Source organism: Radiomyces spectabilis (genome assembly GCF_025331425.1).
Source record: "Radiomyces spectabilis strain NRRL 2753 chromosome Unknown BYT42scaffold_15, whole genome shotgun sequence".
Lineage (NCBI taxonomy): Eukaryota > Fungi > Mucoromycota > Mucoromycetes > Mucorales > Radiomycetaceae > Radiomyces > Radiomyces spectabilis.
Window position 1 is genome coordinate 225770 of NW_026251940.1, and position 25200 is coordinate 250969.

At 45.0% G+C, this 25200-nt stretch overlaps 7 protein-coding genes across 7 annotated transcripts; 3 read left to right on the forward strand and 4 right to left on the reverse strand.

The window, feature by feature from the left end:
* Positions 1 to 237: 237 nt before the first annotated feature.
* BYT42DRAFT_586592 (uncharacterized protein) lies at positions 238 to 2745 on the forward strand. The gene is made up of 6 exons (XM_051570080.1): positions 238 to 890; positions 988 to 1043; positions 1111 to 1240; positions 1319 to 1383; positions 1475 to 1727; positions 1795 to 2745. Exons 1-6 carry the CDS (start codon positions 542 to 544, stop codon positions 2493 to 2495), a joined length of 1554 nt encoding a protein of 517 aa, XP_051419043.1. The 5' UTR covers positions 238 to 541; the 3' UTR covers positions 2496 to 2745.
* BYT42DRAFT_586599 (uncharacterized protein) lies at positions 2746 to 3585 on the reverse strand. The gene is made up of 2 exons (XM_051570081.1): positions 3409 to 3585; positions 2746 to 3337 (listed from the first exon to the last, which is right to left on the reverse strand). Exons 1-2 carry the CDS (start codon positions 3493 to 3495, stop codon positions 3077 to 3079), a joined length of 348 nt encoding a protein of 115 aa, XP_051419044.1. The 5' UTR covers positions 3496 to 3585; the 3' UTR covers positions 2746 to 3076.
* Positions 3586 to 3887: 302 nt separating this feature from the next.
* On the forward strand, positions 3888 to 4336 carry BYT42DRAFT_586600 (uncharacterized protein). Its single transcript, XM_051570082.1, has one exon. The coding sequence runs from the start codon at positions 4045 to 4047 to the stop codon at positions 4273 to 4275; it is 231 nt and encodes a 76-aa protein (XP_051419045.1). The 5' UTR covers positions 3888 to 4044; the 3' UTR covers positions 4276 to 4336.
* A 6-nt stretch (positions 4337 to 4342) lies between these two features.
* BYT42DRAFT_586601 (mitochondrial FAD carrier protein) lies at positions 4343 to 5923 on the reverse strand. The gene is made up of 5 exons (XM_051570083.1): positions 5829 to 5923; positions 5672 to 5756; positions 5447 to 5606; positions 4911 to 5373; positions 4343 to 4836 (listed from the first exon to the last, which is right to left on the reverse strand). The coding sequence occupies exons 1-5, from the start codon at positions 5865 to 5867 to the stop codon at positions 4651 to 4653; spliced, it is 933 nt and encodes a 310-aa protein (XP_051419046.1). The 5' UTR covers positions 5868 to 5923; the 3' UTR covers positions 4343 to 4650.
* Positions 5924 to 6655: 732 nt separating this feature from the next.
* Positions 6656 to 7072, reverse strand: BYT42DRAFT_617952 (paired amphipathic helix; the record flags this gene model as incomplete). The annotated part of the gene is made up of 2 exons (XM_051572225.1): positions 6656 to 6854; positions 6927 to 7072. 2 exons carry the CDS (start codon positions 7070 to 7072, stop codon positions 6656 to 6658), a joined length of 345 nt encoding a protein of 114 aa, XP_051419047.1.
* Positions 7073 to 18734: 11662 nt separating this feature from the next.
* BYT42DRAFT_549565 (glycoside hydrolase superfamily) lies at positions 18735 to 21579 on the forward strand (the record flags this gene model as incomplete). Its single annotated transcript, XM_051566083.1, has 7 exons — positions 18735 to 19015; positions 19260 to 19297; positions 19356 to 19464; positions 19539 to 19733; positions 19820 to 20476; positions 20560 to 20786; positions 20849 to 21579. 7 exons carry the CDS (start codon positions 18735 to 18737, stop codon positions 21577 to 21579), a joined length of 2238 nt encoding a protein of 745 aa, XP_051419048.1.
* A 106-nt stretch (positions 21580 to 21685) lies between these two features.
* Positions 21686 to 24059, reverse strand: BYT42DRAFT_617955 (CAF1 family ribonuclease-domain-containing protein; the record flags this gene model as incomplete). The annotated part of the gene is made up of 11 exons (XM_051572226.1): positions 21686 to 21960; positions 22045 to 22338; positions 22396 to 22500; positions 22564 to 22642; positions 22713 to 22758; positions 22821 to 22999; positions 23074 to 23179; positions 23239 to 23346; positions 23412 to 23548; positions 23632 to 23900; positions 23963 to 24059. 11 exons carry the CDS (start codon positions 24057 to 24059, stop codon positions 21686 to 21688), a joined length of 1695 nt encoding a protein of 564 aa, XP_051419049.1.
* Between the last annotated feature and the right edge of the window lie 1141 nt (positions 24060 to 25200).

Consider the following 25200-nt stretch of genomic DNA (forward strand, 5'->3'; position numbering starts at 1 on the left):
CGTGGATGTGGAAATTGGTGTCACATTTTACACTCCGACTGCTATATGTAGGTCATCTTGGAATTTACTGTACCTATTGAATGACGGTTCATTATATTGATACAAAGTGCCATTTTACAGTACCTCATGAATGATGACACGACATAAGCTCTAGGGAATTTTGTTGTAGCTTCGAGCGTGGGGGTGAAGTTCCAACTTGCTAGTGATGTAACACAACAAAAACGTTTGGTGCCTGCGTTTTAATTATACTCCGAAGTTGAAAACCATCGACGTAATGTTTCTGAATGATCATCATGCTTTTTTCCAGACCCAAAAAGTTGAAATCCGGGAACAAGTAGTATTCTTCAAGCCATAGTAATTATAATAAACAACTTTAAAATATCTTGCTTATTTTTGTATCGATGTACCATGGTCTCTTTTGTTATTTTTTACATCGTTGTCGGTGTGAATCGAGTGAGCGGAAATTTTCTCCACACAGCGTCTCGCAGTTTGGCCGACGTCCGACGTCATAATTTCATGCTTTTTTCGTACCTGTTGGGAAATGGAATTAACCTTTTTTTTTTCATTTGGGATTCTGTTATTTTTGTCTGCTTCTTTATCCGTCTTTGGCACAAAAAAAAAGATGAACACCATTTCTTCCACTGTTTCCCTCCACCCCCAGGCCACATTAGCAAGTGATGGCTCCGTATCCAATACTTCACATTCTTCTTCTAGGAGATTATCACAGCAGATCTCTGATATAGTCTCGGGAGGAGGCACAGCACGACATAGAAACAATTCCGTCTCCAAAAACGCACAACATTTGCCGCCTGATCAGGCCAATAATGAAATATTTCTCGAATTTGATGCGGGTCAGCAACTCATTGTCCGGCCAAATCGAATCGTACGAGGTAAAAATAGACAAGATCGTCCTGAAGGATCGACGCTGTCGTTCGGGACATCTGGATCGACTAAATAACTCGTCGCGCTAAAATCTACTGTAAAAAGGGACTGTCCGATTAATTGCCAGTACCACGATTCACGCCACACAAATCCGTATCAAGGTAACTTGAAGCAGTGTTGAGATGGTGATGGGAGAAAGGGGCAAACAGCATTGATGCATGGTTCTAGTTTCGAGCAGAAGAAACGGCCGCCGTCAAAGTACGTGAGGGAACGTTGGATACAAAAATGGATCGAATCGATCAGTCGGTCGTAACCTACTTTGAAGTCGATTCCAAAGTATGGGGCAACGAAGCCAGTGGTAAGAATTTGAGTGGGAAAGAAGCACAAAACTAAAAAGATCAATGCATTAAACCACACGATGTGAATGATCAATTAGCTTTCTCTTTGAGTTCATGGAATGTGCTGGAACCTGGGGAACATACATTTCAGTTTGCAATGAAGGTATGTGTTATGTGTGTGTGGGCACCATGTCAGTCAGGGCGAAAAAGAAGACATGGAAATTCCTGTATGACTGATCCATCCACTGTTGCAGTTTCCAAATGTGAATTTCCCTCCCTCTGTTGAAGACCCCGCCGGGTTCTCCATTCGCTATATTTGGATGGCGCAATTGGACGGACCCGGTTTCCGCCCTGGCCTTCGAAGTAAAGAATACGTGATGCCGTATCGTCCAATTATCTGCGCGCCTACACCACAACCTTGGGATTTCAGTGAAACCTTTTACAAAGACAAAAAGACGCCGATTGCTCGTGTCAAGGCCAACCTTCCTCAGCAGGTGTTTTGCCCAGGTAAGTCTTTGATTACATTCTTGTTTTTTTGAGGAACTAGGGTACAAGCTCATGAATCGTTACACAGATGAAGAATTCGACTTGCAGTTGGAAATTGAGAGTTTGCAGAAAGAACTGGTCGTCACGGGCGTATCGTATGCGTTGAAGAAATACTACGAAGGAAAGATTCTTTTGCAGAAAGGCACGGCACGGAAACTGCATGTGCGGACTGTCATGAATTCGTCCGTGGCCGTTCTAGGTAACGGAGGTTCCATACGGATGCCCGTTCACTTTCATATTCCTACCCGTCTTGTTTCACCTGCATTTGCTTCGCGGCATCTGCGCGTGTATTATGACTTGGTCTTCTTTATCCAGCTTGCGAATCACAGCAGTCTTCTCAAAAACACCTACATGGGCGAAGTGTCCATCCCCATCGCCATTGCCAATCTGCCCAACGATCAACTGCTGCGGGTCCCGGATCTCACAAGCGTGCAGCATTACACGGATTCCAAGGAAGCGCCCATCTTTTTCGACCCTTCGCTGGATGAACCACCGCAGCAAAACAGTATTCCCAGCGAACTGTGGGGCCCACTCACGGCGGCTTTAGCCACACCACCTACCACATCGCCGCCCAACTATTTCAGTCTTCCTTCGCTACCCCCGCAGTTTGGTCGTAAAGAACGTGTAGAGAAAGTAAGCTTCACCAGTCGACTTGTCAAAGCCGGATTTGCCCCGGAACTGGGTGATCCAGTTACTGTCATGGATTACAAAGACGGTGACTGGTGGTAAACCCATTTTTATATTTTTTCAATTCTTTGTACATATAATACTTACTGTATATCTACACATCGTCGCAAAATGCTTGATCCCCCCATCCCAATTGCCGAATATCCGACGTATTTTGCGTGTTCATACTTTACTCATCATGTATTATTTGCCCTTCTTTTTTGTTGATTCTTTTTGTCTGAGTCGGAATAAAGAGGGTACAAAGGAACACTTTTTTTTTTCTCCACTTGCCCCATAAAAATGACATTATCAATGGTATATCACTAAAAAGGTCATATTGAACATAATCAGGCAGAATTTCATAAGAGGTTGGGAAAAAATAAAAATAAAAGAGGAGTGACCATGTATTGAGAATATGAGGACCGCTGTTCAACAGTGGAGAATGAAAATACAAGCAAATGGGAATATGCTGTTGTAGGGAGAACCAATTGGGTGAGTTTTCACGTGGCTATTTTTCTGGATGTGTCAGAGGAGGAACAGAAAAAAAAAAGAAAAGGGTGGCTGAAGCAAGAAAAATCAAAGAATTGCAAAAAAAAAATGGTACCATCCGATTGCGACGAAACTTTCCCTGTTGAACCGATAGATTAGAATAGAGCCGCACTGACTGCAATCAAAATGAAAAAGGCAATGGCCGGGCCAGAGTCGTAAAAAGATGGTTTTGCCTGAAAAGGAGGGGCCAAGCTGCGTGGCATGGTATATGTGGGATGAAATGATCGGTTATGCATAGATGAAAGACCGGATGACAGTACGACACGGATAGCCGGGAATGAGGCCGCTGAAAATACGGGACGAGCCACAGACGACGATGATGGGTCGGAAAACACGGTGTCGGTCGAGTTGATGATCTATTAGGCGAGCAAGGGAAGAAATCTGGTTAAACGGGCTAAAAAGGCATGATACTAGCGCAAAGACGTACATTTATCGCTGAACATGGAACAGCGACTCGGTCAAAGATAAGTAATAAGCATAGAGAGACGATTGCAGCGTAATTGGAGCGATGCATAAGTAAAGAAAAAAGAAGCTAGTCGGCGTCACGGTGCCGATGGTGATGGATCCTGTTTTTTTTGGTTTTTTTTTTTTTAATTTGAAAAAAGAAGGAATCCTACACTCAATTGCGAATATCGTCTTTTAAGGTTATTATGTCCCCAATTATGGGCACTTCCAACTGTGGCCACTGTTGCTAAAAAAAAAAAAAAAAAAAAAAAAAAAAAAACTGAAAGTCGCTTCGTGACACTAGTAAATAACGTAGCAATTGCATCCTAAAATAGGATTCCTCAAAGTTTCGTTTGGTTCGGTGGTCCCGTCATAGCCATTGCTCAAAAAAGCCGGTGAACTCATTAAAGAAAAACGGCAGATGTCTGGCAGAAATTTCTGAGGTTGCATTGCAATTAAGACGTTATTTTTCTTATTTCGTGCACCTGTCCAAGCAGAGATCTCATGTGTTTGAGCTTTTGCTTCTTTTCCTGATAGAGTACGTCATTCTTTGCTGAGCCTTGGGTTTTGTAATATGGATGGTCGCGATGCCAGCTAGCATGCCTGTCATACGAACCAGATGTTACAAACCGTGCCTTTTCCTCCGTTCCAAGCACTTTTTATCTCTTGTGGAACCTTAACTTGGTTACAGAAATTGCTCGCCAAGCCAATGATGAAGAATCTGTATCCCAACTCATTATTTTCCCGCGTGAAAACTGATCCGACACAGGAGCTCAGCAAAGAAAAAAATACCCTTGATCCGTGGTTTACCGGTTCCCTCATGGTCAGACCCCACTTTACTATTCACTAACCAAGTAACAAAATGACGTACGATATCCTGTAGCATGACAGAAAGTACCTAAACATTTGAGGAATTCCCATTTTCTTTTTTTGGTCACGTATGATGCTCATTAAGTTTAAGCTTTACAATAAGGGGGTTTGCGTTGTTTCCGTGCATTTCTTTCTGGTGTTCAATCTAGTAATTGGAGTGAGACAAATATTCCTCTTGCCGTAAGTCCCCTCTTCGTTTCTAACTGGGGAGCCACAACTATTTAAGATGTATGGGTAGATGATATACAGGATGGAGGGTTTTTTCTATGGATATACAACTTGTGGATGCATCGAGGGTTTAGTTAAGTTTTGTTTTGTTCCGTCAATCTCGATTTGTATGCGCTGGTGAGTTGGATTATGAGGCGTGATTTTTGAACCATTGGCTGAGATTCTCGTAAACCAAAAAGGTAATGCACGTCCCCGGCAGGACACGCATGATGTTGGGTGCCAGTCCCTTGTAAAATCCTACATATCCTTCGGCGGCACGAATCTTGCGAATACAGTCCATCACTCCTTCATATGCATCCCTCGTTTCCCGGTTCTACACGATTTTTTTTTTTTTTTTTTGACATTAGCACGGCTGATGGCTTCCGTCGCCGTATTTTTGGTACTCACTTGTAGTCGACTTCTCAATACTTGATACGGGTAAGTGGCCACTGTTGCCGTCACTTTGGACGAAGCGGCCATTACAAGATACTCGGTGGTGCTTAATCGAGCATCCATCTCATGCTCAGGCGATGCTCCTTCCTTTTTTCGAAGATCATTTCGCCAATTCTTCATTTCCTCATATGCCATAAACTGTATTGCTCCATGCGACACGCCAAACAGCGCTGGGACCATGCCCCTGTATAAGCCTCGGATACCTTCTTCTCGAGCCAGTCGAGTCAGACCATCCCATAAGCCACGGTACGCATCCGGAGTATTGTACGTTGTCGTGCACATGCGGGTCTTGATGACCCACAACGGATTCGTCATCATCGCCGTCACAGCACCTGCTTCGGCCGATGCCACCAAGTGCTGCCATGCCGCCAATTTTCCCTGATCGTCTTTCTTCATGTACTTTTTGATAAGACTGTACCTGGTAACGTCGTTGAAATTCGTCGTTAATCCATCCTTGTCCTCTCTGCTTTTCCAAGCAACTATCCACTTACCACCAGAAATAAAACCCCCAACTCGCCGTGGCTCCCGCAATATTAGGCGTGACGCCTCGATACAGTCCACGGAAAGTGCCTTCCTTCTGAATGATATCTCGAAATGATTTGATCGTCCCGCCGATCAAAGGTCGTTTCTCTGACCGTTTCGCTGCGTCCACTAAAAGCCCGGATCACAGATTATTATACGAGAAGCCCTACCACTTCAGCCACCCGTGAACTTACCCTGGAATCGAATTTTGATAAGATCTAAAGGATGAAGGATGATCGTCGATACCAAGCCTGCACCAAACCCTGAAAGTGCTTGGTCCTGCAAAATATAAAAAAACCATTATCACCCGAACTCTTGCCCAGCAAAGAAAAAAACAGCAGCTTTTCTTACCATGTGTGGCGAAGAAGTAAAGCTCTTGGTTGTCGTCATGGATGTGGAATGTGGGGATGTCGAATCACTACGTCAAAAAGAAAAACAAAAAAGCAACCAGGCACTAGCTAATGTCTTAAACTTTTTTTTTTCATTCCTCGGTTGGACGAAACCATTTGTGACGCTTTTACTTTATTAGGTAAGTGGCCAAAAAATGAAGAAAAAAATCCCCTACGCTGCGACTTTTTTGCACCACCGCCATCCACACAGCTTGCGAGCGTCTGTAATGAAATATCTTTCTTTGATTGAAAAGGTATGCTATTGGCTAATTATATAGCATCCGAATGACGATATCATAAGAGAATTACCATGATCGAATATGGAGAAATACTGCATCATGAGCCTTTCATTTAATTTTATACATATTTGACAACATGTAAGAATAGAAAAAAAAATTACGTTCATGTGAAGGATCGCCATGAAAGGCCGCATAGCTATGGCCTACGAAACAAATTATGCTAACCTGGACTGATCCTCGAATACAAAACTGAGAAGCAGTAACTACAGTGTAACTCGTTATCTGGAAAACCCGCTGTGTTGATATCCACTCCTAGACTTTCCGCATGATTCGTCCTTGCATATGACATTTACTTGCAATCGTGTACTGATAATACGCACCGTTCGCCTGTTCTCAAGTTGCCTATGAATTACAGACACAAAAATGAAGCAAAATTTTTATTTCATAGTCAATAAGGTGATGACTTATTTTGTTTCAAAAACGTTGGCACATCTATTGGTAACGCAGAGTAGTATACAAGGCTGAAGCACACATAATATTTACAGCAGTGTTAGGACGAGTTCATCACACCGCGAACGCTGTCGACGATCAATTTCTCTCCCGAAGGCGTGGAAATCTCGATGCATCCTTTGGAAGATGGGGTGTGTAAAACGTGCCCTGGAGGTAGAAATTCCACAAATTCGCGTATCAAGCACGGATGTCCATTGAACAGATCCGTTACCTGCTGAACAACGTTGGTGGTACCAATCCTGAAATCGCTCATAATATGATTAGACAATGTACCATGGTCATCCGTAGATGATTTTTGAGGACCCTCTTACCGCTGTGATTGAAAATCGGCCATGATTTTGACAAATCGATTAAACACCTCGTCATCATCCATGTATTCGGATTTGATCTGCTCAAGGAAAGCAATTGCCTGTTTTTGTTTCTTGAGTTGATCTCGTTTGGATGAAATGGGTGGCATGATAAGAAATCTGACAAGGCAATCAAAATGGAGAAAGGAAAAAAATTAAAAGAAAGCGACACAGTTGTTTTGCCGGAAATATGTGTACAATCTGTCTATTAGACGAGTCTGGAAATGGTTATATGAGAATCCGAACCCCTTATATTCCTGATTTTAAGGAGATGAAATAAATAACATTTGGCTCATCCAAAAAATCAATAAGCCTGTAGTGAGCTCTTTCTGTAAAGAAGAGGTCAGCCGAACTTTTTTTTTCATCACATAACGTTTTTTTGGTTTTATTATTATTGGGAATGGTATACTTTTTTTTTTTGGTGGAGGGGCATACAGTAAGACATAGAGGCATAGGATGGGCTAAGAAAGAAAGGTAGTTGTCTGGTAGTGATTGCTCAACTTATGATTCATCGTTGCGATTTTTACACTGCCAGTGTTGGTAGGTCTTCAAGTGATGGTCCTCTTTGTTTCGGCACTCAAAGCCATCAATACACACAGGTCGCCGAATCACCGCATCTACACAAAGTAAAGCATGGCCGTTTAATATATAAAAAATGGTTGACATGCTGTGATAAAAAATCTAATCTTACCAGGCAATTGATCAGCCTCTTTCTGGAGTCGCTTCACAAGGAGCATGGTAGCCACCGAGTTGGCACACTTTGAACACACTTTGCTCGTCGAGGTGGCAAGGATTGGGGTGGTCCACCGTTGGCCTAGCGTTATCCGTGAGCTTTTTTTATGCGTCTTTTTTGAAAAGGAAATATCATCACCACTTACTGTAACTTCGAGATTGTATAAAATCTGGTAGTTCTGCATCAAATACGTCCTTGACAGTTTGATGGGCATGCACGAGGTATGTTTTGGCATATTCTTTTTCGTATTTGTTCAAGTCGGCATAGTTGAACGCTTCAAACGTATAGTCGCACAGAGGTTTCATATTGTTCGCGTTCACGTTCGATTGGCACAGGAAACAGCGGTTGCTGTTGCGGGTTACGACCAAGTACCGGATTCTCACTTGGGCTTCATCGTAAACAATGTATTCGTTGTGGTAAAGGTCCGGCTGTTCCTGGCGACTACCGAATTCGCGGCTGTTGACTTGTGGTTTGAAAGGCACAATCGGTCCAAGAGGGATTTGCATCTGTCAAACAAAACGGGGGGTTAATATGGTGCTGCTCTCGGACTCGACAAAAAGCAACGCGGTCCTTACCCCGGACGCATCGTAAATGGCATGTTCTGGATCGGGGACTTGTTTTCCCAATGCTTTCACCGACATGTGGCCTTCCGCGGGATCATAGCTTTGGTACCAATGGTAAACCATTTCGCATTCCTTTCCAAGCGCCACTTCACAAAGAAGTAGGAGACGATACGAATCATTATCCGATCCCGTGTAATTGCTGGCGTAACCATTTGCTTTGCTGAACGTGTCGGCGAAATAGATGCCTTTACCAAATAGTGCACCCTAAGATTCCCGGTTAAGTAACTCATGCAACAATACGAACCCATGATGCCATAGTACATACCGCATAACTGTGGGCGTGTCCAGGTCGGCAACGCAAACCTTGCTTCAACAAGCCCATGAAATTGCCGGCTTCGGATCCGTGCCACAACAGTTTTCGATTCTCGTTGGTTTCAAACGGTTTGAACCGTTCCGATTCCCCAGGTCGATCCACAGCGAACAAGTGAGATATTTCGTAGTTGCCTCGGCCAGTATTCATCAGATACCGGGATACCATATGATAATCGTCTGCTTCTGGTCCTGTGGGAGTCATTTCCTTCATTCGGCAATCTAAGGCACGATAGGCATACTCCAAAGGATGGATTTCTTGCAAACGATGTTTGGCGGCCAAAATCACATTGGCAGCAAAAGTAATGTAACTGACGTCGTTCAGTCGGGCCCTTTCTTCGTGAAACTTTTGTAATGTCATCAAAGGACTGATCCCGTACTTTTTGTCACTCTCCATAGGCAACAAACGGTAGTACGCGGCGCTTTTTTGACAAATCTCATGGCCAACCACTGCGGTGTCCGGCATAAAGAGAGAGAGAGAAAAAAAGATTTGGTTAAAAAATACACATCAGAAACCTTCATGTTGGCTACATACGTTTGCGCTCAGCGGCTTGTTTTGGATCGTTGGTATAGGTGGGTAGGTTCGCATATCGATCGACAAGGGCTTTGATATCCGTCAAAATAGCCGAAGCTTGGTCGATGGAGGTTTGAGGCACCTGACCAATGGGGACGTCCATTTTCGTGTTCTCATAACGATGCTTTAAAGCACGGTAATTGCAGAACAGTTGCATCGTTTGATAGATACTGTCCGGGATCGAGGTGGGGATATCAAAGGGAGCAAAGTCGAATGGTTTCAAAATCGGTAGGTGGAACGACGGAGCCACTTTGATCATTTGGAAACGTCCCGGTTTTGGTTGGAAATTCGTCAATCGGTCGTCCCAGTGATTCCCCGTCTTGGATTTGAAAAGCGCCTTGAACTCCGTCACGGCCGCGTCTCGTTCAAGGAACGGTGTCTTTTGATGCATGCCCTCTTCACCAAACGCACCCCAACGCGTCCACAGTACATACACTTCCAGCACGCGATTGTAAATAACAGACAGTTTGTAAAACCTACACACACCTTCCATCAGACTCTGCCATAGATTGTGAACCCAAAAGTCGACGAAGTACTTACATATTGGAATTGTAACCATGGAGCGACATATCAATTTTCATCACCATTATATCAAGAGGTTCTTCTTGTTCGTAAACGACGTGACCAATATTCTGAAGCTTGGAATAAGGATCCACGGGTACGCGATGAGAGCGATCTTCTTCTTTTTCTTCATCCTTGCTTTCTTCCATCGCTTTCTGAGCCTCCTTTTCTGCACGTGCATCGGCTTCCAGTATCTTGCGTTCTTTATCTGCATCGATTTCAACCGCCTGCATGGAAATGGCATCCATCTCTTCCATGGGCGTTGTATCAGATTCAGGTTCTCGTACCGTCACTTCTTCATCCCCGACACAACCAGAAACACCCAATTCCATCAGAGCTTGGTAAAGGGATGAGCTGAACCGTTCTTTGGCATATTGGCAAGCCGATAGTCCTACGAGGTGGCATTGCATAATGAGTGATGCGATTTTAAGTACTACTCTACTGCATTGGTCCTCTTACCATTGTGATCTGGTGTTTGAGCAAGTTCTTCAAACTTTGCAGCCGGTATCGCTTTACAAAGGTCCTTCAAGAAGGCGACGTTTTCGTAAGAGTAACCAGACACTTGATTCACCAAACGAGAAACAATGGTTTGCCCTTTTCGGTCTTTGACATCCCAGTCCAACGGATAAGTCGATTTCTTGCAAATCAACTTGAATATCGCCAACTGATTCAATATGACCGCATGGAATAATGCATTGACTTGTTCATTGTCATTCGAGTCCAGAGAGACACAGGTACCGCACGCATTGGGATCCGCCCCTTTTTGCAACAAGCGCTAAAACGTTGATCATGGAGTTAGCATAGTTTCTTGCAATCAATATTTTTTTTTTCCTTTGCGTCTTACATTCACAAGATCCGTATCGCCTTCACGTATAGCTACACCCAGCGGTGTCATGCCAGTCACCAGGTCCGCTTTATCGACCTCGGGGTGATGGTTCAATATCATATCATGATAGATCATTTGCTAACAATAAGTACGTCCCCATGAGTTGGAATGATCCCCATAAGATCTTGTGGTCACATTTACCGAAAATTTCTTCTCGCCATGTTGATCAAAGAAATAATGGTAAAAGATGGATCGTGGAATTTGACCGTCCTTCATATTGATATCCGCACCATGATCCAGCATTATCTATAAAAAAAAAGTCAGTGACACGGCGGGTAAGAAACCGACCCACAACTATTTCGAGGCGGATGGACGTACCTTGAGGTTTTCAATCTTTTCACAATAGCTATTGTACATGAAGCACGATCGTCCTTCTTCAGGCTTGAATACTGGACCATAGACATTGGGATTCGCCTTGTGAGCCAACATGGTCTAATGAGGATAACAATAGGAAAGCACGGTTCAATAGTCTGTCCTTTATGCCGTTTATCAGTGAAAAAGTTTTACCCTGAGCATTTTCGACGATGCTTTGCATGCTTCAAATATAGGGGCAATGGGGACACGGTGTTCTTTGTTATCGTCGTCGCGTCGAATCACCGTTGAAGGGGTATCCAGATTCGCACCCGCACTGACCAGTAGCTATATTTTTGGATCATAGATCATTAGTATCTGTTGCCACAGTTTCAGGACAGGCCAGGGCAAGGCAATCCTTCTAGAAAGGTTACCTCCAACATGTCGACGGTGATGGATTGACAAGCCACCAGCACAGCATTGGGGCGATCGTAAGCACTGTCATCATCCATTGGCACTTGTGCACTGAGAAGCAGACGCATCATATTGAGGTTGCCATTTTGAGTTGCCCGAAGTAATAAAGACTCGTGTTTGCTTTTATCTTGAGGCTCAAACGTAGTGGGACCAGACACGGCGAGCAAGATCTGGGTACATTCGACACTATTGGAAGAAACGGCATACCATAATGCAGACAAGCCGTCGGCATCGAAAAATTCCGCCATGGCTGAATTCAGCGAGAGCAAGTGGCGAAGCAACGTGGGTTGGTTGAATTTGGCCGCGTAATGAATTGGTGTACGTCCTTGCGTGTCGGCATAGATGGTCAGGTTCAACGGTGTAATACGATCAATAAATTCCGTCACGTATTCATCCCACGTTTCCCTATAACCAAATAAGCACATCAACTCTCACATTTTATCATCATTCTATCATTTTTTTCTCCCCTTGTTTACCTATCAAAAGGTTCAAATCCGCTCAACAGATGCCAAATGTTTTGATTGTACGGCGCCACGGTGCGAGAAAGGGTAGCATCATCCATGTCATGCATAAGGATATTCGCCAGATGAAACTTGCCGGTCTTCAAAGCATCAAACATAAAATCTGCAAAATACTCTGGTCAATCCACGACTTCATTACCGTAACGCTCAGCCAAAAAATGGTTTTACCTAACATCGCTGTACCACGCTCGATGATCATGTACGCCATATTGAGATATGATTTGGACAAGCTGTAATGCGTCACCGAGCACTTTTCGCCCTGCGGCATCATCATATCTTGCGCAATGGAGGCTCCTGCGTTATACAGCATGATGGAATAATCAATCTGCTCGTTTTGCAGCGCTAGATAAAGCGGCGTGTTCTGCAGCAAAAAGAAAAAAAAATTGTGTCAGTCGATGATGTTCGTCTTGTCAAAGTTTCGGTACTTACCGTGTCATGATCCTGCCTGTTGATGTTGACAGCGCGAGACATGAGATACGTGGTGCAAGTAAAAGCGCCGACGGCGGCAGCGTAATGCAGAGGCGTACGGCCAAAGCAGTCGGGTTCATCGTATTGGAGCGAGTCCACATCGGCCAAGAATTTCAAAATATGGACAGGATCAGAGCGAGGCAAGGGATGCTGTTGCAAATTCCAGATAAACCATGTTAAAGGTTCTAATTCCTCTCGTTCTTGCGGCGTCAATACAATCGCCTTTTCTGATGTCTTGGACGCTTTTGCAAGCTTGGCTTGTTGCTGTTCGGAAAGTTTGCCTTGCTGCAACCACTGATCGGCCCTAGTGTCGTTCAAACCGTGCTGTTTCATGTATTCCTTGAATTCCCTGGCTTCCTGGCTAGCTTCAACCCTTTCGTGCAGGATTTGGTGCACTTTGGCAGACACCTTTTCTGTTTTCTTCATCTTGGGGATAGCATTCAAAGCGGTAAAAGCAATATGCAGAGGGGTGCGTCCTGTCCAAAATTGTAAAACAAGAAAGGTGTAAGTCTGGGGAATCCGTCAAACTTCAATAACAGCACTTACCAAGGACATCCTTCACGTTCACATCGGCGCCGTATTGAAGCAACAATCGTTCGATACGTAGCGACGCATTGATCTGATGTTTGGTGCGTTCGATCGCCAAATGAAGCGGGGTTTGGCCTTTTTTGTTTGTCAATGCTACATTGGCTCCTGCTTGCAGCAATAGTTTCACCAGAGCAATCTTTTCCGTCTCCACTGCATAGTGCAACGGCGTCTTTCCTTCAGGATCGGCTTGATTGATATCGCCTTTTTCCAGCAATAACTGGACTATGGCGTGCAATTGCATGGAGATGGCCTTGGATAACAGTGGCACTCCGTCGTTGCATACAAACGTGGCATCAGCGTTCCATTCCAAAAGTGTAGCGACCGCCCATTCATTGGCCCGAGAAACCGCCCAGTACAGGGCACTTGCACCGGATTCGCTGACTGTATTCACCACACGAGGTCCTTGCTCCGATTGGGCCAGCACAGCGCAATAAACACGAACGACCTCGTCGTTGTTCAATTCACATGCACGCATCAAGGCGGTTTCAGAAACTATGGATACATAGGAAATTAGACATGCGTTCCAAGCCGGATCTAACTGCTATTCTCTTACCCTTATTGGTAATGCTGTGATCCACCGGCCGTTGAGAGTAGCGGAGCATCACCGAGACCACGGCAGCGTTATTCAAATGAATGGCCCGCATAAATACCGAATCGCCCAACTTGTCAATGGCATTAAGATCAGCTCCATATTCGAGTAGTTTTTGGATGATATCGATGGTGTTTCCAGTCGGTCTCTTGTATTTGAGACTCGTAACGGCGTACGACAATGGCGTCTCTTTTTCCTTGTCAGCTTTGTTGATATCGGCTTTGTTGGAAATGTTGCAACACATGCTGGCGACCATCTCCTTTTCCATTCGTTGTGAAGCCCTTATCAAGGGGTTGTAACCATCATCATTACTCACACAGGGATCGGCACCAAAAGACAGGTACTGTTGCAGTGACGTGGACAACAACAGCTTGAAATCCGGTTTTTCCAGGTCAAAGTGCTTCTTGAGTTGATCGGCATAGTAGGCCGTATTCTCTGGAAGATAGGTGTCTGGACGATCAACGAGCTCGACATAGCCCATGAGCATGGCCGTGGGTCCCGCTGGCTTGCCATCAATCGAGAGTCGCTGATTGACATCACATCCTTGCGACAATATACAATGAAGCAAGTCGGCATTTTGCGACAATGACACTAACATAAAGCAAAAATTTTGCGTTAACGTTGACTTTCATGAGGTTGGCCCATGTGCCTCATCTTTACCTATATGGAGAGCACTGTATCCGGTCTCTGGCGGATAATCCTTGCGTGTGGCTTTTGGATTTTCCTTGAGAAAATCTTTTGGCAACCGAACATGGCTGGTCATATCCATCTTGACCATTTGAAAAATGGTATTGACGTATTGAATCTATTTTTGTTCCCAAATGGGTACATGAGAACGCACACTAATGCTAGAAGGCGGTGGCCAACTTACCAAGAAATAAAAAGTAAAACAAGTGGATGCAGCAATCGGTTCGCCTTCTTCTGAAAGTTGAGATCGTTCCGATAATTTTCGTTTGATCATTTCCTTGACTTGCACCACACGTTTCTTTTGCAACTTGGCAGCTTGGCTTAAACCGTGCAATAGGGGTGAATATCCTTTGGCATTGATTGCGTTGACCTATTTCGAAAAATGTCGCATTAAGGTTTTGGCTCTAGTCAGAGTTCATTGTAAAAGGAAATACTTACAGTGATATTGGCAATCGATTCGGGGGCCGGATTGTCTTGCATCGCGGCAAGGATATCGCTAATGACCTTGACATAAGCGTTCTGTCGCTGCAGTTGCACTTCTTCTTCAGTTTCGATGGAATCTGGATACGCTGCTGCTTCAAAGAGGTAGTGGAAGAAGTTATTGCCGTCCTGGTCAGTGTCTTGCCAGTAGGTGGCTCCATGACGGATCAGTAATTCGACGAGACCGTAGTTCTGAGCCTTGGCAGCGGCCAGCAGAGGCGTTTCTCCGTTGAGATTTTTGATGGACACATTGGCGCCTTTGGCTAGGATGGCTTCGGCCAAAGGATGCTGGTAAGCCAGACCTTCCATGTCGCCATACTCCAACTTGTGTGAAGGGTATCCGAAAGCATTGTAAAATTGCCATCCGACCGGTCGCAGTTCTCGAAAGTGGGCCGCCTTGACGAGCGAATGGAGCGCCGTGTCACCTAGCAATATATTCTGTTTGATTAGATTGCCACATTTTTTAACAATGGGATGAGAAATTGAAAAACACAAACCATCAATTGTTTGTCGATCCAGGTCGGCGTTGTGCGAAAGAAGGATGCGAGCATTGCGCAAGATTTGCATCGCTTCGACATTGTTCTCGGCTCGTTCACATACACACTGATGAAGCATGGTCTGACCGGTTTCATCGCGAAAGTTGACATCGATGGATCCGTTCTTCCAGGAAAGGAGGTACTGAACAATTGAGATGTGGCCCTTCATACTAGCCACGGAACACGCGGTGCCGCGCCACATGTTCATTGCCCCGGGATCGCAGTTTCCGTATTCAATCAATAGCTGAACCACTTCAAGCCATCCAAACGCAGCCGCATAATGAATCGGTCGATTTTCAGATGTATCGGGTGCATCGGCATCGACACCCAGCGACAGTAGATACTTTGCAATGGCGTAATGTCCATGTTTCGCCGCAAGATGGAGGGCGGTGCGCATATACTTGTCGGTGTACTCCACGTCAGCATGACCGTGTTCCACGAGCACTCGCACGCATTCAAGATGGCCTCGCATCACCGCCAGCATCAACGGGGTGGATTTCTCTTTACTCTCGCACACATCCACAGTCGCTCCGCAATCGATCAGAACGGAGCACACCTTTGGATGACCGTAATGAGCGGCGAAATGGAGCGCGCGTCGCTTGCCGGGAAGTATGGTCTGATCGGCAAATTCCGCAGTTGAAGGCGCTTCGTTGCCAAGGTATTTTAGTAACGGTTCAATGTTTTCGTGTCGTCCGTAGCGGGCGGCCAGCAAAAGAGGCGTCATTCGATACTTGTCGCCTAGATTGAAATTGTATCCTTGTGATATCAAGTAGTTGAGACAAGCTGGGGTCGTGCTGGCTGCTGCAAAATGGGCAATGGTTCGTCCAAACTCGTCAGCTTCGGTACGTTCGGCTCCGTCCAGCTTTTCATACAATTCTTGCAAGTACTTGGACGACGGATGGATGGCGGCACAAGCCAACGGGGTTAAATTGCCTGCATTCGCGGCCTTTTTCGTAATCTGGTTGCGTCGATACGCCGTGAGATCCTCATTTCCCGTGAACTAGCGATGAATTTAAAGGCGTCAGCAAAGGATTCTGATCATGAGCATTTTCACTCGGTGGGTACTTACACTTATGATTTCTCGGTGAAGGTGGTTGAAACAACTCATGTCACCGGCTCCATTGCGGAAGACATCGGCCACCAGGTCACGGTTTCCGGCCGCAACGCACACATATAGAGCACGCAATAGGGTTCTGGTGCTGTTGATTTTCGATGTCAACGAGCTGGCGATAAGCGAACGTGTTGCATCGTCTTTACAAATCGTGGCGGCTTGAATAAGTGTACTGTGCCGAGTGTGGCCGAGCACCCGTTGCAAATCCACCTCCATGTCGTCCATCTGCGGGCTTCGATAAAACGCAGCATTGCCTTGGCGATTGCCTCGTGATTCATTGACTTGACTGTAAAGATAGAAAAAAAAATACACACTTTAGAATAACAAAAGAGCCATGGAATGTGAACCAAAGAAGACGACGCAAATTACCGAACACTATGACCAAAGGTGCTGCTGTTCAGGTACCCGGTATGGCTGCCGTATGTTTGGTAACGTTCAGGCACCTTGATTCGTTTATCGCTGTCATCCTCGGAGAGCATGGTCACGATATTGTCTCTGCCTTTGAGCAAGGCGAGCAGCATCACATTGTCGTCCTTGAAACTGCGATCTTCCGAGTCCCAATGTGGAATGGTCGTCTTGGCTTGAAGCAGAGTGGTAAGTGCGGTCACATCGTCGTCGGCTACAGCATTGCGATAGGCACGCACAGTGCACTGAATACAACAGTCTTTGGGATCCGACGGAACCATCACCGATTGCAAATGGGCATCGGTGACTTGAGCGCGCTGCTCCTTGCGCTCTTGACGTCGTGCAGCCTTGACCGCGGCTTTATCGACCCGCTTGGCTCTGGCCACTTTTTCACCCTTGATTTTCGTAGAACGTCTGGATCGTTGTTGACCGCGTGCCGGTTTGTCTTCATCGTCGCTGTCGACGGTGTCAATGTCGTTCTTGGATTCCTGCAAACGGATCAAAGCGCGGAGTTTGGATGGGCGCGGATGCTTGACAGCACGTTGTTGACCAGCGCCATCGGAAGCTGGATCGGTCTCAATACCATGTTCTTCCCTGAATTCTCGCATCATATCCGTGTCAGCGATCGTTTCCTCCAACTGCCATTCATCGTGCGTCGACTCCTGTCCTGGATACCCGACACGATACAAAGTGGTGCCCTAAAATCAAACAATCGGTTAGCTCGAAAGATTCTAACCATCTTGCACGGTTTAATTTGACTTGCATAGACTTGTCTAACGTCACGAATGGCCGCTCTCGGTGAAACCGAAACAACACCGTCCACCTCCATCATGGATCCGCTCTTTTCGCGAACAGCAAGATCAGATACACTGTCACGCAACAATTGTCGACTGGATCGACGTTCTTGAATCGAGTCTCTCGGACGCGACTTTGTTATCACAGGTGCATGCGTTTTCTATGAAAAATACGAAAGATGTTACTCTGTGAGAGACGTGTGACAAACGCAAAATAGATGAAAAAGGGGTGTACTTTGAGCTTGGGAGTGGAGGCCGATTGTTTCTTGGAATAAGTGGATTGAACCATGTTGGAAATAGAAAGTAAAGCAATTGATCGGGGGGTTTGTCACTAGAGCAGCGCCCACCTTTATATATCATTTGGGAACCGTCGTACGAAACAATAATGCTCTATAGCCATCCGCCAATCAGAATGAGGTTTCTTGGTTGCCATGGCAACCGTGAGCCCTAATAGTTTGTGATGGCGCAGTGGCTATGACACATAGCAATAAAAATGAAATACCACGAAAACACAGCTCGTGCCACTCATTTTCAATCTACCCTCTCACTGACGACAATCGCACCTTGGAGAAAAACTCTCTCCAATGGCGACCACTTTATCAATCTATGAAACAAGGAAGCATTCGACCGCAGGTAGAACGGTTATCGAATAGCTACATGATTGCAGCAATCGCATAGGTGCATCAAAGAATCAGTTATTTGCAAAGAATTAAAACTTGATGGAAGGTCACTTTATTAGAATCTCGTTGACAATCGTGTGTACAGAGTATGAAGGGATTGCGGTGATACAATTAAAAAAAAAAGGGCGGCCATCCGAATTTGGTGGGAATGTGCAACGCAGTTTTTGTCAGAAAAGCCTTCCCAGATATGGCCTTGAAAAGTCATTGCCAAAAACGGGGTAGACCACCCCGTTGAATCAGAATATGATAGTCGACGGCAACGGAAAGGGGATTTTTTTTAAGACTTGGTGGAGAGACTGGTTCAATGATGTATACAACTGCACCCTTAACTATCGATTCATTCCAAATATTCTGTGTAGACGAAATAATCATGGATAGTTTATATATTGGCCTCGCCTGAGCAAGTTATTCCTTCTTTTTTTTGTATTCATTTTTGGCCTTATGGCAGTTATCCATCACAGTATGTTGCTGGTGCTGGCGACCATGATTACGTCCGTTTTAGGAAATGTGATTCACACCAACCATTACGGATCGTTGCAAGACAGTCAGTATGATCGACCAGGCGAGATTGAGCCTGCCATCAAATCGATGGTCTCGCGTATGACACTCCCTGAAAAGATTGGCCAAATGACCCAAATCAATCAAGACTTGGTACTTTTGCCGGATGGAACGTTGAACCGTACCGCAGTCGAGTACTATGCGAACAATTATTTCGTGGGATCGTACCTGAATCAGCTCTCTCGGTATGTTTTCAACAGTAATTATACCAACGATGGATAGGCCTATCATTTATTTCTCCGACTCTTTTACTTTTGGCAGCCATGGCAAAAATTATGATCATGTCAATTATGCAAGAACCATTGAGGAAATACAACAAATTACTCTTGCCGTTAACTCGACATATCCAATTCCTATCATTTATGGGTAAAGAAAAAACTGTAGTAAATGTCAAATGCCCTGACGGTACTAAATTTTGGTATTGCACAGTCTGGATCACATTCACGGTGCGCACTTTGTGGCCAATGGTATTGTCAACTAATACGGACACACAAACTATACCTGTGCTGACCCTTTATTTATTAGCTACAATTTTTCCGCATGGGATCAACTTGGCCGCTTCATTTAATCCGCAACTAGCTTATGATGCCGCGGCCATCACCGCCCGCGATACGCGATCTGCTGGTGTCCATTGGTAAGGCTATAATGACTCAAAATTCCTGGGCTGCCGACGCAAGTTACTAACGGCGACTGGCCCATGATTTTTAGGACCTTTGCGCCAGTTCTGGATATTCCGGTAAACAAACAGTGGCCGAGAGTGTATGAAAATTTTGGCGAAGATCCGCACTTGTCGGGTGTCATGGGCGTCGCCGCTATCCGTGGTTACCAAGGCCAGTACAAGTCTGACCGATCCAAAGTAGCGGCATGCATGAAACATTTCATTGCCTATGGAGCTCCATGGAGGTAAAATACATAGACAATGGAATCGAAAAAAGATGGAAACCCGTTGTTTCTTTTTAACCCGTTCAACATCCGTTCAATGTCGCTAGTGGGCAAGATCGCGATTCCACGGTGGTCTCGGATCGCACGATTAATGACTATTTTGTACCTCCGTTCCAGATGGCAATTGATGCCGGGGTTGCCACGGCCATGGAGAGTTACATTGACATTAATGGCGAGCCCGTGGTAGCTTCGGAAAAGTATCTGCGTCAGTTACTGCGAGAACAGATGGGGTTCAAAGGCATGCTGGTCACGGACTGGGCCGAAATTGAAAATCTGTACACCACGCATCGCGTCGCTGCAAGTCATAAAGATGCAGTTCACATGTCGATCAAAAGCACCAGTATCGATATGTCCATGGTGCCCAAGGATGTCATCTTTTTCGAAACCTTGCAGGACCTTGTGAATGACGGTCAGATCCCCATGGAACGCATCGACGAGTCTGTCGAAAGGTTGCTGCAACTGAAAAAGGATCTTGGCCTGCTGGAACGGGATGGATGGAAAGCAAGAAGGGAGCTGCAAAGCATGGTGGGCCAACCGAGTGATGCTCGCGTCTCATTGGATGCTGCCAGAGAATCGTTGACCTTGCTCAAGAATGCGAATGCCACATTGCCGTTGCAAGATAGATACGAGCGAATTCTTGTCGTAGGACCTAGTGCCAACGATTTAGGCCACCTCAGTGGAGGATGGACCATCAACTGGCAAGGGTAGGAGTGACTCTCATTCTCGGAATAAGCATGACAGCGTAAAGGAAAAAAAAAGTTCTAATCCGTCTGATTTTTTTCTTCAGGGCCACCAAAGATGCATGGCAAGGGCCCATTGATGATGAGCAATTTTATTCCAACGGCATATCGATTCACGATGGAATGAAACTTGTCGCACCCGCCAATGTCGACGTCGATTATATGGCCGGTTTTGACATTGATGGCACCTCCATCGATATGGATCAAGTGCTTGCCGTTGCCTCTTCCTACGATGCCATTGTGGTGTGCTTGGGAGAACATGTGTATTCCGAACGTAAGTCTTCCCCCCTTTAAAATGTGGATGGCATGATGCATTAGCTTAATACAAAGACTTAGTGCCTGGCAACATTCATGACATGGCTTTGCCAAGCGGTCAGGTGAACGCAGTGGAGATGATTGCCAAAGTGGGCAAACCTATGATCACCGTGCTCATTGAAGGCCGTCCACGTGTGTTGGGATCGATTCCTGAACAATCCAATGCTCTGCTTCAAGCGTATTTGCCTGGCCCTTGGGGTGGCCTTGCCATTGCTGAAGCGCTCTTTGGTAAACTCAATCCTTCCGGCCTGTTGCCATACACTTACCCGAAATATGTGGGCGATGTGAACCTCAATTACTGGCGACAAGTGAACGACGTCTGGGATCCTCTTTACGAGTTTGGTCACGGATTAAGCTATTCCACGTTTGAATACAGCAATCTCACGCTGTACGATGGTGCATCCGTGCTTCAAGAGAACCGTCAGCTCGCCGATTCGCCGCCGGTGCTGAAGCCTGGTGAGCCTGTCAAAGTGGCGGTCAAGGTCACCAACAAGGGCCCTTTTGACGGCAAGCAAACCGTACTGATGTACGTGCAACAACCGGTGCGACGCATCACCCCACCCGTCAAAGTATTGAAGGCGTTCCAAAAGATCGATTTGGAGAAAGGAAAATCGGCCACGGTGGTCTTTACCGTCGACGCAGACATGTTCAGATATACAGGCATGGATGGAGTGGCCAGAGGCACGTTGGATCATGGTCCCGTCCGCATTCTTATTAACGAGCATGTCATGGAGTTTAATTTACAACCCTAATTTTCTGCCACCACCCAATTGCGATAGTCATCATTAGGATGAATGGAATACAATTTTAAAGAAAATGGAACAAACTTGAAACACATGAGATTATGCCAACTTAAACTTAGAGATCTCTAATTCTGCGATGGTATTGCGCTACGGTTTCTATGAGAAGATCAAAATTCTGACATTCGGGATCTTCCGATACCTGGGTTTTGATTTTATCCATGATATGTTGCTGGTCTTCCTGCAGCTTTTCATAAATCACCATGACCGTCTGCTCGTCAAGAGCATCCAGCACGGGTTTGCCATGTGCCGAAAAAATATTGAATACCGTATCCCGTGGCACCGTCTTGTCTTTGCAGTGAACAATGAAAGTGTTGTGCTGCTCGATAATGGCTATTGTGAAAAAAATATTGACCTCGATGAGCCCATTGTCAAGTTTCCCGAGGAAATCCATCATCGTCAAAAAACAAAAGTTACCTTCGGTGTCTACGAAATCAAAGTATTCCCAACCGGTGCGTACCATGGTCACTTTATTGACATAAGGAGCGAGCATCTCGGTAGGCGTGCCTTGTTCTGTCATTAATGGGACTTTGATCGAGCCATAGTTGTGTACCTCTTCTTCATCATCGTCGTTCGTCCAGTTTGGATCGGGCTCCTCTTCCGTATCACTAATGTCCCATTCCTTATTTTGTTGGCCGGTTTCTTGGTCATCGTCCTCTGTCGGAGCCGGTTCTTCTGGTTCCTTGTACTTTTCGGGATGTTGCTGCGCATCTATGTCCAAGATCCGTTATTCACAGTCATCAGCTCAATAACTCTTTTAGCTCGTACCCAAGAACGAAAACAGTTTCAACAAGACAGAGCCTGTAATGTAAGCATCGTATCCTGCTTCATGGGCCTTGTCAGAAATATAACGAGAAAACAGCCAATCCATATCTGTGAAAAACATCCGCAGGTTTATTAGTGAAGAAAGTTTAGCAGAATGACACGTATACTTACCAATACGCGGGTTCTTGAATGCTTCACGTCGTGTTTCAAAGGTCAGTACGTCCAATGAGGTAGCTGTGCCAAGCAATTGCTTCAAACCGGTTTTGAGTTACTCTCTGTTTTTGACAACCGAGTTTCACGTTACCCATTCAAGGTTTTACCTGCAATTCCGCCGCCGCCGAACTCACATATTTTGTATCTATCATGCTGCCCAGAGAGTTGTTGATCAATATTGTAGGTCTTTTTACAATTTGAATAGATAAACCTACTGTGGAAATATATCGTGGGCCAACTTTTTGAAATCTTGGACTTTGGGGGGTAAAGGTTGAATGAATTGAGCAATCACATGGCAAATATCCAACAGCATGTTGTGACCGACGACGATCTTTTTCGATGCAGAAATCCAATCAATGACTTTACGGAAACCTATGGCTTGTTCGCAATCTTCCTAACACGCCATTGATATATTAGTACAGGGCACCGGATAAATGGATGGCTACTCTTTCACCAGTGAGACCTTACCTCCAAACGCTTCTTGCGCTCTTTTTCACGTTGCTTCAATTGCTTTTCTGTTAAACGCTGGATAAGGATGAAGCCTCCGCGTCCTTCGGCGGTGAGGCCTGAGTAACTGTTTGAATGTACCATGAGAATCCGTCACTTTGGCGCGCTTGGATAGAGTCAACGTACCTCTTTCGAACTTCCTGATAAATCAATCGACGCTGATAAGCATTTTTGGTGGTGATATTAACACAGACGTCGTCCTTTGGATCGGCGATCCAGGCATCAATTTTATCTCTGTAATGGAAAGCGTGAGCAAGGAAAACGATCAAAGGTTATAGCCTGCGTTTGTGGTTTCGTACTTGGCAGCTTGCAGGAAAGGTCGCTCCTTGTCATCGATAGGGATATCGGGCAATTCATCGTTGAGCTTCTTTCTTGCTTCTTCCATGTACGCTTTCTCTTCGGCAACGGTCAAATACGGGACACCTTGATACACCCACTAGACAAATCCATCCAACCAATCAAGAAGTTCAACCACTGTCATAAGAAAATTTAGGGGTCTGAAAAAAGAAGGGTTTTTACCTTGTTAAAATCAAAGGCTTGTTTCGATAAAAAGTCGAGTGCTTGAGCCTGACACATGAAGACGCGGTTCGGTTGAATGCGGCCGGTCATGGAAGTTGGAAATATGTAGAAGTTGAATGCTTTGGCGATGTAGCGTCCCGAAGGTTGATCCCATTTGAATGTGCACATGCCAAACTGGGTAATGATGAAGCGTTCGGTGGCTTCGCGATATTCAGCGTAGCGATTGGCGAGCGAGTCGATGCGTTTGCTGGTTCCCGGTCGGTGAAGGCCTAACAGCGCATAAACAAAAACGATCATCTCAGCAAGTGACTTAAAGGACGCTAGACGGTACCAGAAAGTTCGGTATCAAGCGCAATAAAGTCACACTCGTCGATAGCTGCCTTGATCGCCGGCAACTCGTCACGAAACTGCTGTCTTGAGATCTCCATCGTGACCTTGTTGTCAGATAAAAGTGGAAAGAACAAAGAAAAAAAAAGCAAGTCAGAAAATACTTGGCTCGTTTTTTAGAAAACGGTCGTTTCATTGCCGCACCGTCACAGTAAAATTGAAATGATTTTCTCAAGATGGGACGTTGGATGATAGTTGGCAAAACCGCTTGACCTTTGTAATGGAATAATTGCTGGTCTGATAACAGGAGAACAAGCTATCTTATCACCAAAGTGTTCAATAGAACATTACAATGAAAACTCATGTCGGTCATATGTCGCTAGGCCACCTTGATTCGTCCATGCGTAATTTTGATATGGAAGTGGCAAATTTCATGTCACAGTCAGTCCGACCACAGCCAAAGTTGGATTGCTCATCCATTACAAGATATTCAAGGCAGTGTATTATTACCGTTGGCACTGGAGCGTCACACTCTCCATTGCGCAAAAATGATGGCTCTTAAGGGCATGCATATACATTACCCTACTTAATGCAAACTCAGCTGTTCCTGGATAAATATATTTCACTTTTCATTATCACTCAGTTTATCATACAGTCTCTGCTCATATGGTCATCACAAGACTCTCTATCCGTCAGTAATGAAAGAACTGAACAAGATCGGACAATGGTGTCAAGTGCCTTCAGCTAGGAACAGAAGATCGGATGTTCAGGAACAGAAGGTAAAAACTAAGCAGCAATAGCCAAGAAGTAGAAGAAGAAATGATAGGAACAAGGATGGATCGGAGCAAAGCGAGAATTATGAAACAGACAACAAGGATGAGGATAGGGAAAAAGACAACTGACTGATTTTGAGTTATAAATGAATGGATAATATATATAAATCGATATGGATATGGAATAAATGATAACGATGAAATACCAAAAAACAAAAAAAAAAAGTATAATAACGATAATTCAATTAAAGTGCAAGAAGGATAAAAATATACAGTACAAGGTACAAGGGTAGATGAATTGACACAAGATATTCTGATCATGACACTTTATAACCATCAATCTCTGGATTATCAACCACACAATATCTTCTCATTATACGTGATTCGTCCATTTTTGGATAACCCAATTCTACATTATCCAAAACCTAACTCTGCTCAAAAAAAAATAATGGATGAAGGAGGAGCGAGC